At 48.1% G+C, this 12,971-nt stretch overlaps 1 protein-coding gene across 8 annotated transcripts in view; it reads left to right on the top strand.

The window, feature by feature from the left end:
- The window catches only part of RERE (arginine-glutamic acid dipeptide repeats), a 228,678-nt gene that overhangs the window by 107,633 nt on the left and 108,074 nt on the right, over window positions 1-12,971 (top strand). For 7 of the 8 annotated variants that reach the window (XM_035344932.1, XM_035344929.1, XM_035344927.1 and 4 more), the window contains 2 exons: window positions 10,229-10,334; window positions 11,770-11,866. In XM_035344932.1, coding sequence (XP_035200823.1) covers window positions 10,229-10,334; window positions 11,770-11,866 — 203 coding nt within the window. Of the gene's footprint in view, window positions 1-2,963; window positions 2,969-8,904; window positions 8,909-10,228; window positions 10,335-11,769; window positions 11,867-12,971 lie in introns of those variants that run through there. The other variant, XM_035344933.1, reaches the window with a different exon arrangement.

Below are 12,971 nucleotides of genomic sequence, written 5' to 3'. Positions count from 1 at the left end.
TGGGAATTCTGTAGGACTGTATTTATGGAACTAGCTGCTCCCAAAGCATTTCCCTTCTGAAATAATGCCTGCACTGCTTGAAGAAGGCAGCTATTAGCAGCTCCATTTAGTCATGGGGTAGTGCTGTGAGCGTGATGCTGCCCAAGACAAACGATGATGCTGGGCTCGCAGAGTGCCTGGCTGCGTTCCCTCCAGCTGGAACTCCAACGAGGGTGCTGCTGGTGTCCCTGCGATGCGCATCGCATGCTAAAGAATTGCGTGCCTTTGTTTCAGATGGCTCCCGTCTTGTGCTTCATCTCAGTCCTCTGGTCACACATGACTTGCAGCACCCGCGGGAGGGTTTTCTCCTTTGTACCCCCTCCCAGGTTTTCCTTTGAGCCTTCTCCCTTTGTAGTGGGTAAACACGTCCGTTTTGTTCTCCAGTGTAGTTATTTGTGACTTCAGCATTTTCAATATCAGGCTATTTCCAGATGAATGGAGGACATCTTTCCAATCTAGCGCTTTAGATGAGATTGCAGCCTGGGCTGGGGTATATTTATTTAGTGCTGATTTACATATAAATTCAAAGAAAAAAAATCACGTCCTGTGTTGCTAATGCTAGGTACTGAGACGGTGGCAGACGGCACCTGTCTGTATTACAACCCCTGTGTAGTACGCTGCAGTCCTGTCTTCTACAACTTGAACGTTTTTAAGGCCGCTGCTCTGTTCCCTCGCCTAGCTGCTCTGGTTTCTTTCACGATAATTCCTGACAGTGTGCTTTTTAATAAGGCTGTGCCACAGCCGTGTTTAGCAGCCAATCCCCGAGCGCTGCTCTATGAGATGAGTGGAAAACGTGGTTTTTGTCTGGTGTAAGACGTTAGCTTTTTCTCTAGCAGCTCGTGCTGGCTGCGGTTTCCTAGAGGATGCAAACATTCCGGTAAGCGACCGTTTCGCAGGCAAATGTTAGATCCTCTGAGAAACTGCCCGAGGAAACATTTACCTTCCAGCTATTTATCTTCCAGGTACGCTTGGCTTTCTCGCAGTAACAGCGTTTGATTGTGTGCTCAAATAGTCAAGCCGCAGTAACTTGGTGCTCGGTCTCTTCTGCTGTCGCTTCTATCATTTAAAACCCAGCCTGCAACCCAAGTGGGTCGGTCTGTGGGGGTGCCTTAATTTTTCCTCTGGTATAACAATCCCCAGATGGCGAGGTGATATTTTACCAGCCCAGTGACCCTTCCAGCCCCGTGCTGGGTTTGCGGAGTAAACAGTCTGCTGATAGTTTTATCCTCCAAGCTCTCGGTATCTCTTCGTGAAAGGCAGCCCCCTTAGTGAGACGTTCAAGAAAACGCGGCCCCTTGGTATTTAAAAGGTGAGAAATCTGTTTAAACTGTGTATGATGACATCAAACGGCCCCGCTACTGCGTGCTGCTAATTTGAATAGAAGGGACGGGTGCTGGTGGTGCTGAGCAGTTCGATGTGAGCTGTGTGCTATCAGTGACACTCCATGGCAAGTATCAGGCGTGGCCTGAACGGTGGCTTCGTCTCACCATTGCTCCTCTTTAGGATAATGCTCCAAAAAAACCCTCTTAATGGAATTTAATTACCAGAGCATCTATCCAATGATTAGCTAACTGCATCTGTAATGCCATTAGTTGGTGGGTAGCTGTTGCCTTATTATGCCTGACACGGGGTGCGTGTGATGCACGACGCGTCTGCGCGGCACAGCACCAGCCGTGCTGTCAGGCAGCGTGTCCAGGAGGGTCGCAGTCATCCTGCCAGATGTTTGATGTATGGGGCTGCCGTGCTACCCGTAGAAACGGTGGTGGAGAAGGGATATCTCCGTCGCTCTGGTGGTGGCTGGGTGCAGCCACGCCGCGCCCTGGGCATCGCCGAGTCCTTCGGCACAGCTCTTGCACCCCAGGCAGGCTGGGACTTGCAGGAGCAGCACGGGTGGCTGCTTGTTTTCCCCCCAGAAGGAGCATTTGGCATGGAGGGGAAGGTTTTTGAACCCAAGAGGGTTTTCTAAAGGGGGCAGGTGGGTGGGCATGCTGCCTTCTAGCCCCAGCAGCTAAGCTGAAGCAGGCTCGCTCGTGGGAGTTGTGCACCGAGGCGCTGCGGTTCCTCTGACACCGTGAACCGCAGATGGGATTCAAAGAATATAAAAGGGAAACGGAGCAGAAAGATTCCACAGAGGGCTTAAATGAGATAGTAAGCAATGACCCGGAACCTTCGTCAAAGTTCTTATGATAGTTTGATTTTAAGCAAGTCAGTTTTTAAGCATAACTGCTTTTTTTTTCCATGAGATGAGATTATCTCGTGTCAGACTTGCAGAGGAGTTATAAGGGTGGTGGTGTGCTTAGGTGCACTTCGTTTATACGTAAACAGGGAACTTGCTGGGTCTTGCCACAGAAAGCAGCTTTGTTTCTAGTAAAGCTAAAAAGTTTATGGTAGAAATACTGCCGTTTGTTTTAAGTGCACAAATCTCTTGTGGTCGTTACCTAAAATCAGTCGCGTCCTTTTTTTTCTCCTTGAAAACCCAAATGAGGCTGGGTTCAGTTCAGCTTTCTGGGTTGTCCAGCTGCTGAAGGCCTGGGACTGAATACGTATTTCATCTCTGATATGTGAGGTACTGTGAGGTGTAGGGGTGCTGGCTCTGGTCCTCCGTTTCTGCCACCAGCTACAAGCAGGGAATGTGGGATTCACTTGGAGCCTCTTAGGTGAGGAAGAAACTGGCTCGGGAATTTGGGTCAAAACCACAAATAACTCGGGCAAAGACTGCATCGAGTTGTTTCTCGCCTGGTCCCAGCTGGCCTCGTGGATAGTTTCGCAGAGGATGGTGTTGGTTTGCTGGGGAGTGGGATCGCAAGGACACGGGGAACGAGGAGCTGTGGTTGTCTGTTCTTCAGCCTCAGCAGGCAGCAGGGGGCTTTGTGCTACGTTTCAATGGCCCTGTGCCATTAAGAAATACGGGAGGTGGACAAGACTTCAGGTAGTTACCTGTTCTCTAAAAACATTTAAAATAAAACCTCAAAACGCCGTTTCAGCTCGCTATTTCCCAGTTGCTTTCTAGAATTGTTTCCAGGGTGCAGGCAGGCGTAACTTGGTGGCTCGTGGCAAGCGCCTTGTTACAGCTGTTCTCCGGGGCTGAGGCCCTGGTGAGGAGGGGCTCTCTGCTTCGTGGGATTTTCATTTGTTCCCCGTGTTTCCCTTTCCTACGGTGCCTAACCCACAGATTGATATCCTGTCGCTGGCATTCAGCACGAGCAGTGTCGGCATCTCTGCGTTGGGGGAAACTGCCGACACGCACCCCTCTGCGCCTCGCTTGGAAGCAGATGACGAGGGGACGTGGATGTCAAAGCAGTGAGAAAAGAACGAGCAGGAAACGGGATGGAGGGACTGAAAGAGCATGTTCTGCAGGTCTGCGGCCAGCTCCTAGAGCCAGCATGAGAGGTTACCCTCTCTGAGGCCCGGCTGTAGGAGCGCCCAGCTCGCCTCCTTCTTGACCCAGCTCCTCTGCAGCACTGTTGGGCCACGTAGAGCATCACTGATGTGCTCCATCTCCCACCGAGGGTCGTGTCCAGGCTGTGAGCACGTAGCTGGTGCCCGCAGGAGGCGAGCCGGCTGCACGGGGGGAGCTGCCTGACGCAGCCAGCCCTGGGCTGGAGCGGTGCGGGTCGCCTTTTGGTTTGCATTAACGGCGTATCGGCTCTGGGGTGACCGGGGTTGGTTCGGGCTGAATTATTTCCGGATGTTTTGGACATCTGGAAAGCAGAGAGTGTGGGGGAAGGGAAGATTTATGAGTGGCACTAAAAAAAAAAAGCAAGAGTTGGTTGGTAACTCTTATTCTGTATTGATTTTTGTCATTTTTTTTTGGGGGGGGGGGGGGGGCAGGGCTGTGAGGAGCAGACAGGAGAGGGAAGAGGAAACACACTCAGCTCAGTTTGTTGAGCTTTTGTCTTAAAAACACTTCTAGCCGGAGCACAACGAAATCCCGTGCTGACCTACATCCTTCCGAGGCAGCCTTAATTCCAATGCCAACCCCTGGTGCTGTTTGTGGGCTATTTCTGGTGGGTCTTCCTCGTCTCACTGGGCCATACGTGCCGTGGTGTTGCTGCCCTGAACGCGTCGTGTCCCTAACGTGGTATTACAGCGGGATTCGATAGCGTGCCTCTTCTGATCTCAAGTCTAGCTTTTTTCTAAGACCGTCTAGCAACTCTAATGCCAAACCGCCCACGCTAGGAGACAACATATGGCAGCTCCCGTGAATTAACATGCGGCTAAGTAACACATCACCTGGTGTTTTTAAAAAGGCTTCAGCCTCGGTAGCTGGATTTGGAGTTCCTGGCGACGCATCCATCTCCCCTCGGTGCACAAAACGCAACCGTGCAGTAAGGAGTTGTGTTTTAGGGCCTTGCAGAGGAAGGTCGGTGCTGAGCAAGGGCTAAAAGGTGCGGGCAGGCAGATGGCAGCTTCGTACTCGCACGTGGGTACGTGGGGCTGACTTACCGGTGTGTTTGTAGGACTTTCTGCCTTTCCCCTGTCCTTCTGCAGGAAGCAACAGTCTGCAAATAACGTGGCCGTACTGGTTAGCATGTTTGCAAGCAGTTCTGCCTCAAATCTTGAAGAAGAAATAATTTCTTGGGGAATGCAGAGCAGCTTGGAGCCCAGGCACCGCGCTCCTTTCAGAGCCCCTGGGAGCGGCACGTCCCCGAAGGTGCAGGGGTGCGGGCTGGCGGTTCAGGGGAAGACGACCAGAACCCTGTTTTACATCCCGGAGTTATTTGTACACGGGGCTGAATTAATTTCCAACACACGGAGGTGACTTCACGAATCCCAGAAGCCGTTTCATCCGTTCAACGTGTGAAGAAAAGGGGCACAAGAGAAATTCCTGCTGTAAACAATCGCAAAATGTCAAGAGCAAGACACGGAGAAAAAAAATCCTATATTGTTTTGTCAATAAATTATTCTTTCTCCTACATAGATCACAGAAATGGGAGTTTACCCTGGAAACAGCAATATTTGATACCCCAGGCAGCTTATTCCCAGCTCAGCTCACACTTGACTGAATACACTGATCGATTATCCGCGGCTTAACCAAGCCTTCTCATTTCCTGCCTGCCATTACCGCGCTCAATCAAGCCGAGGGTGCTTTGTGGCCTGCCTTGTGCGCCGAGATAAGCCATCAAGGCATGTTTCTATTAGAAAAGCTCTTGTAGCTGGAGCAGTCATTAGATAACGCTCACGGGTGGAAAGGTTGCGGGCTTTGTGTCTGTCCGGGTTAAGAGGGCAGGAGCCGAGCGGGGCTGCCTCCTCGGGCCCTCGTGTTGGAGGGGATTAAAGAGCACGTCGCCCTGCTCTCGTGCCACGTTTGGGTTTCCTGCTGCATGTCGATGGCTCTCACTTTTGGGCAGCGCTCCCGTTCGCAAGAAGTGCTTCAGATAGCTGGTAATACGCACGCAGCTCAATGAAATAATCAGGCTGCAAAAATAACATTCGGTTGCAGTAATGACCTCTGCATTTCCAAGCTGGATTTCCTTGCCTTCGACAGCTGTTCAGATTTCTTCTTATTTAATTAGGAAGCAGCGCAGAAGAAGATATCCTGAGAGCATGATATTACACGTGCTGCAGCCAAGTGGAAGAAGCGCCCCTTGCTGTGTTGCTGTGGCTCCTGGTTTCCAAATGGTCTCGCGGGTGTCCCCTCGCCCTTTATTTCCTAGGGGTGCTTGTGTGGCAGCTCCTGATCCCCCTCCCCACCCCCGTAATAAATGTCGGGAGTGAGTGAGTGGTGGAAATCCAGGTAGCGATTGAGCAGGGAAGGCTGGGGGGATCGATAACCGGAGCAAGTCCCATTACTGCAGGCACTGGACACCGACGACTGCGGTGTCACGGAGCATCGTGGGGGCTGTTCGCATGCAGGAAAATGATTTTTGGGGGAGGACAAGCGCTGTCCCAGCAGGGTGGGTTAATTTACGGCGTTAAATATAACACAGTATCTCCATTTGAACTGGCTTTGTGGGGCTGGAGTTTCTGCATGTGAGGCGTTTATTTTGAGCCGTGGAGTCACTGTTAAAATATTTAACATCTATTAAAATAACGCAGAGAACCCCGGAAGCTTAGAATTAATCACAGCATTTTTTTTTCTGATAGGGAAAAATGATTTTTTCTGATTAAAAAAATATTCATTGTTGAAAACACGTTTGAAAGGAAAGATGTTCTTTTCTGTGTTTCCATTTTGCTGTTTGTTGCTTTGAAGCAGCCACTGCTCGCCCACTCCAGCGTGCCCATCTGTCACCGCCAGCATTTGGTGCGTTGCTTCCCCAGCTAGTTGTGATTGAGCAGGGGATCTAAATAGGGCGAGTAATGAAGGATGCTGCTGAAATCCCTCTGCGAGGATCTGCGGGACATCTGTGGCCATGTGCACGATGTGGTTAGTCCTAACCCTGGGAAGAGAACGGGCAAGCTCTTCCGAGGGGAATCGTGATGTGCTGTAGCTCTGTTTTGGAGTGCTTTAGAAGGAAGTTGGCACCTTGGAGTTGTCACAAATGCTGTGGAAATCAGCACGGAGGTGCCTTGGGAGAGAACCCGCAGGACTTTCCCCCCCAGTTCCTTTTAAAGAGGTTCATTTTGAAATGGGTGGCCAGGTGTTGGCCGACTGGGATGCTTTAATCCAGTTACGGGTTTTGAATGTCCAAAACCTGGTTTGTGCTTTAAAAAATCATATGTGTCGGGGGGACAAGAGCAACACCCACCCCTCCGTGTGAGTACTTGGAGCCCTGCAGCGACAGACAGTGTTTTTATTCATGGGGAGAATGGAGTTTTGTAGCACCAGGGATCTATTTAGAGCTGAAAGACACTTTAAAGCACTTGTCATTTCTGTGATTTCTGCAAGTCTGAATTTGACATGCGACTATCTGCAGTCTCCGCATGTAATGGTGTTAAAAAAAAATATAGTAACACTTTATAAACTAGAGGACACTTGCTCTTTTGTGTTCGTGTCGCTCTAAAATAACTAGTCTATCACAGAAGTTGGCGTCCTGACACCTCTGAGGATAGTCTGCGCTGTAAATGACATCCATATTTAGAGAGCTGGCTGACAAAACAGCATGTCTAGGAACGCAAGGAGGGATGTAAATGTGAAGCACAAGGTTCTGACAGACGTTCTGTATTTTTAGGAAAATTGAAAGTTTGGGTTAGAAACCCACGATCGTGCATGGCGGGTAGTAGAGAAAATACTTTTTGGAATGAAGCTTTTAAATTAATTGGACAAGAAGCAGCAATCATGGTAAAAAGAGGTATTTAGGAGGGAGCTTTGGTTGCGTAACGCACTGCCCCAAACATATCAAACAAAAACCCAACAAAACCAAAAACCCTCCCCACCCAGCTGCCCAGCTGATGCCAGCAGAGCACAAAGAGCAGCGGGTTCCTTTGGCAGCACCTTTTGAGTTCTGTCAGTCCAGAGACTTCTGTTTTTAAAAAAGCCAAAGGGTTCCTTGCACACCTCGGTGGTGCTGCTGCCTGGTGGGTGCCGTACACGTGCCATCGGTGGTGGAGATGGTGAGAAGCAGGCAGCGCTATGGGGCGTGCTGCCTTCCTTTTAGAAGGGTATTAATCTGATAATTTCGGATGTACGCGTTTGGATGGGCCATGTTCCTCTTGCTGTATCACTTGTAACTTAAAACACCAGCTTCACAAACTCCATGTTGGTAAGTTACCAGCACAGGAGGTTGCTGCATGCAGCGAGCAGTGTCTCCAGCAGCCACCGAACCCTTCTCTCTGTGCTGATGACAAACTGGGAGGGTCCCTTGGGAAGAGGGGAGAGAACGAGGTGCGCCTTGCGGCAGCGAGTGGACGAGCATGCTCCAGCCACATGTTTCTTTCCTCCGAGTCTGTCGGGATGCTTTGCAAGTGCTGGTAGTAGCCTCATCCCAGAGCTGCTCAGAGCCCTGTGCTCTTCTGTGATGTACCAAGAAACCAAGACAGGGAATCTGAATTATTGCATCTCCTTTACAGTCGTGGCCTAATCCAAACTAAAGCCGTGACCTCCCAGCTCGTAGCTCTGTATGGATGTCAAGATGATGAAAGCCTCCGACAGTTTTGATCTCTCCCTCGCTCCTTCCCTTTGCTGTAACGTGTTCTCACATATTTTAAGTGAAGGATGTGCCTTCACACCACATTGTCACTCTTCTGTTTTTTCCCCCAAACCATCCTCTTGTAGCAGAATCACCATAAGGGCACATCGGAGGCTGGAGCCATGCGTTCATCCCGCTCTACCTCTGTCCTCTCCACGACCAGCTCTCGTTGGCCAGGTTGTGGTGGTGTCTTCTTTCCCTTGGCTCACATCATTCCCTGCTGGTGGTTGCTGAGGCTTGTGGTGATTTGGTTTGTAGATGAGCATCTGCAGGGGCCATCCCTGCCGGAGCAGGGATCTCTTCTGAAGATTTCCCATTCAAAAACACCACCTCCAAAATTAAGTCATTTTGTTGTCTTCCTTGTTCATGGCTGCACATACACAGACACTTAGTTCTCCTTTACCGTGCTCCTTGGGGTGTTGTGCTGTCCAAGAGGACCAAAGCTTTAGCTCTTGGTGCTTGTTGCAAACTGTCCCTACACCCAGCTGGCTGCTTTTAGAGCCCCAAGTGATGCCTGGTGGGTGCTCCCCTGGCTTTGTGTAGCACACTTCGGGCGCTCTTCCTCAGCTAGGAAACAGAGAATTTGCAGAGCAAAGCTAATGCTGAGACAATGCTTCCTGTCTTTGTAACACGCAGTCCTCGTTAGCACTAATGCAGTTGATGAACCCTTAGCAAGAGGGTAACAAAACATCCACGTGGAGTTTACTTCTGCCTTCAGAATTCGGGGGGTGTTCGTAGAGACCACGATGCACAGCCCCGCGTTCAGCAGGCAGCACAAATCCTTGTTGCCTCCCAGACTGGCCCATTCGATTTCTCCCATGCATTAGGCAAGTTTGTTGTCTTTAACTGCAAATGTGTTATTAAAAAGGAAAAAAAAAAAAAAAAGGGGTTTCTTCCCTACAGTGCAAACACGCTTAGTGTGGTCTGGAGCGGTTTTTGAGGCGTTGTGTGCACAGCACGTGTGGTCGTGCTGGGTTAGTTAGGAACCTTTTTTTTCTGGCACAATGCTGCCACTAGCAGTTTTTTTGTGGTATTACGTGTGGTTTTAGTCCGAGGCTTCAAGAGCCTGCCTTTAATGGGAGGGTTTTCATGTTTTCTATTGAGCGTAAATGATGGTGGAAATGGTTGTAATAACCAGACTGATGTGGCCAGAAGAGACAGTAAGGGCTCTCTGGTCCAATAACCTGTGATTTAACTGTTAAATGGGAGGGTTAAGGCTGCTCTTAGAGGGATGCAGAGAACCATAGCCCAGAAACCCAGCGGTGCTGGCAGTTGCCTCACTCCGAAGGAATGCTCCTTTCCCTTTCGGCCTTCCTCCCATTCTTGGGGGAAGAATCAGAGGAACTCCAAGCGTTTGGGTGGGAGGAAGAGTCGACTACCACGAGTTGCAAAGATAAACTGAAGCAGGCTCTGTAATAACTTGATCTAAAAATTATTTTCAAGTGGTATTTATGTTCTGGTTTCCTTCTAAGAACAACAAACTAGTAGCTGGGCTCTCAAATAGAGGAGGAGCCCTTGAGGAAGATGGCTTTGTGTAAATCTTGCTGTCGGCTTGGAGGTAGGTATGTAAGCAGCCAGAGCCTGTAATTACTGGGATTGAAGAGCATCCTCCTCCTCTTTTGTATAAGAGAGCACAATAAGGAACTTTTACGATCGTGTCTGAAACCATCTGTCCTTGGTATCTGCTGGTTACAGTGGTTAAGAGTGGTGGCATTGAATTGTGCTGGTGTTGCTGTTCTTTTTCCTGTGTTTGGCACTAAATTAGTTTTATCTGTAGAAATCAGCCAGCTAAGATCATGCTGCATGAGGCCCAAAATTCCAGTCCTTTACTGATCCCTTCCTCTTGTTGTTTTGTTTTGTTTTGTGAATGACTCCCTTATATTTACCGGTCAGATACAGAGATAGAGCTGCATGAAAGTGGAGTAGATCGCTGTTGTCTCCAAGGTTGAAAGTCAATCAGTCTCATTAGCACGCTGCCCTTGGTTCATTGCTGTAGAAATCTGCTTTCCTCCCTTCTGGGTCTCACCTCAGATTTTCTTCTGTCATTTTGTACTGTGGAAGATTGTGTCAGCTGTGCTCTGATTTCCTTTTTAGTAATGCCTTTAGACCTTCTTTTTCAGAGTAAACGGGACCATCTCCTTATGAATGTCAAATGGTACTATCGCCAGTCTGAAGTCCCAGATTCAGTCTATCAGCATTTGGTTCAGGACAGACACAACGAGAATGGTAAGTTAGGCTCTCTAGAGGAAGACCTTCTTTACTCGTACTCTGAATTTTAAGTTTCAACATCCCAGATAGCAAGAACTCGTGCATAGGGATGTGAAGCTGAGAACAATGCAACGGAAGATGGATGATAGTGTTTGCTTTGCCCCAACCAGTCTATGTCCCGTAACCATAGCTATTATCAGATGTGTTTCAGGTATGATTTAAATCCGTGTGGCATTATACTAATGTCTTAGAACAGAAAAGAAAAATAACGTTGGATGCTTTGTAGCCCTTCTGGACAGCGTACTAATACCTAACTGTCTGGAGGCATGCCGTCTAAAGAAATTGAGAATCTCTTCTCTTGATTCTGCTGTACTGTCATGAGAACTCCTTTGAAGCTTTACCTTGCTCGTATGAACGCTCACTTTCATTAATGTTGCAGTAAGTGATGTAGCTGAAGCACCTTAGCTGAGTTTCCCCCTTTTCTCTTTACAAACCCAAGCATGGTCTTGGGTTTAATAGCAGCAGAGGAGGAAACCTTGGTACATATTCCAGTGTCATTTATCTCCTGCCTCTAGGGGAGACATAACATTTCTCCTGTTATTTCCTTGAGGCAACTCTTAAGATTCTGAAGATGCTCAGAGGTGAACTGTGATGAGAAAAGCTGATGCTTAACATATGCAACACAGCAACTTTTTGGTGCATGGCAGTACAAAGCTGGGCATACCCTCTTGTTTTTGGAGGCATTAAGGACATTTTGCCTGTGTCTTTAGCAAAAGCTGCACAAACGTTACTTTTCACTAATTTATTTGAGACTGTTAACAAATATGTTAGAGGCACAGTGTCAGAAAGTGCACATCTATTGATAACGTGGCTGCTTCTTTATGTGGCACCCTTGTAGATGAGGAAAAATATTTTCGTGCCTTCGTCAAGGGTATCATTAAGGAAGTAATGGAAAATTGTTTTCTGGTTTTATTTAATGCTGAGAACCAATTTTCTTTATTTGATCGTGAATGCCAATATTTATCTGTCAGAGCACTGAGCAGCGCTGTCAAGATTTAGTTGAAGATTGGAAATTAAATTTACAAACCAAAATATTAACCCAGAAACCAAAAGTCAGTGATAAATTTGTTAAACTCTTTCCATGTAGGACTGGACTTTACTGGTCAGTGGATAAGATGCCATCCAGTGCCTCTAAGGCACATTCCCTTCAGCAGTGTGCCAGATATGGCAGGCGAATTCCCCTGTAAAAATTATGGGAAATAACCACGTTGTTCCCATACCCTAGAGGCCACGTAAGCAATTTGAGTGTTTGCATTTTAACGCTGAGCAATGTGTGTTTGAGAAACATCCTCCCACTTCGACCTGTAAGAAATACCTGCAAAATGGCAAAGGAGGATGCTTTCAGACTGCGGCTAACGTCTTGGTGGGGTTTTTTGTTTTTGCTTTCTGGCAGACTCTGGACGTGAGCTTGTTATTACAGACCCAGTTATCAAGAATCGAGAGCTCTTCATTTCAGATTATGTCGACACTTACCACGCTGCTGCCCTCAGGTAAGCTCCAGAGGACGTGGTGCAGCGTCTCTGAGATGGATGAGAACGGAGCGAGGTGCCTTGTCTCTGGTTTTGTTGGGGATCATTAGCATACTGCTCAGCTTTCTCCTCGGCTCCTGCAGTAATTAACTTGCGTTATCTGTTCTCGTTCAAAAAGGAGCTGTAATTCTGCAATCTCATTTTAATCTCAGTTAATCAATGTTGCTCAGAAGATATTGTTTCCCATCATTGCCAATTTAGATTATTGCTAGTTCCTGCAGAAATACTACCCTTCCCTCCTCTGTGTTTGATTTCACCATTAACAATAGCGTCTCTTTGCGAAGTGGCTGTTGGTATGCAGCCCTGATAAATTGCATTAAAGACTTCGCTCTGAGGCACTTGTCATTGTTGAAGCTCAGCTGAGAGCTCCGTTAAAGGCTGGCTGTGCAGACGGGAGGTAATGGGCTCCCGCATTGTTCTCTGGACTATCTGCCCTTCCCTGGGGGCTGCAGCTCTCTGCCTGCTCAGGTCTTAACTGAAGTTGCCGACCTTTGGGCAGGCAGAGGGGATGCGCCGTGACTTCACGTTTCAAAATAGGCACGGCGAGGCATTATTTTTTAGCAGGTTTTCAACATGCCATACATGCGAGGAGATTGTCAAAATGCGAATCGAATAATCTCCCTGCTAATAATGCTCAGATGGTGTTTCGCCAGAACCATCTGGAGACGTTTTCTTTGTTCAGAGTCACTTTGCTGAAGCCACTTGAAGACAAACTAGCTGCCACTTCTGTTACAAGGGTGGGAACAAAGTCTTTGATTTGCATATTAGAGGGTTTGTGATAAACTTGAAAAATTCCAGTGGTGTACTGTAATCCTGTGAAATTCCACAGTGCTTTTTCTGTTAGAGGAGGTAGCCAGCGTTAAGGAACAAGCTAGCAGAGGTGGGCTGGCCTGATGGAGCCACTCTGAAATCTAATTGTCCTCTTAAACGGGGGGGAATCTGAACTCTGGCTGTGGAATTTGCATGGGAATATTTTACGTTCTTTTTCAGAGAAAAGATTCAAATGGATGTTTGCATATACCAAGCAGACTTGAACAATACCATTCTGTTTTTCCCCTCTAAAAGG

Source organism: Oxyura jamaicensis, chromosome 21 (genome assembly GCF_011077185.1).
Source record: "Oxyura jamaicensis isolate SHBP4307 breed ruddy duck chromosome 21, BPBGC_Ojam_1.0, whole genome shotgun sequence".
NCBI lineage: Eukaryota > Metazoa > Chordata > Aves > Anseriformes > Anatidae > Oxyura > Oxyura jamaicensis.
This window is presented reverse-complemented; position numbering and strand designations above follow the sequence as displayed.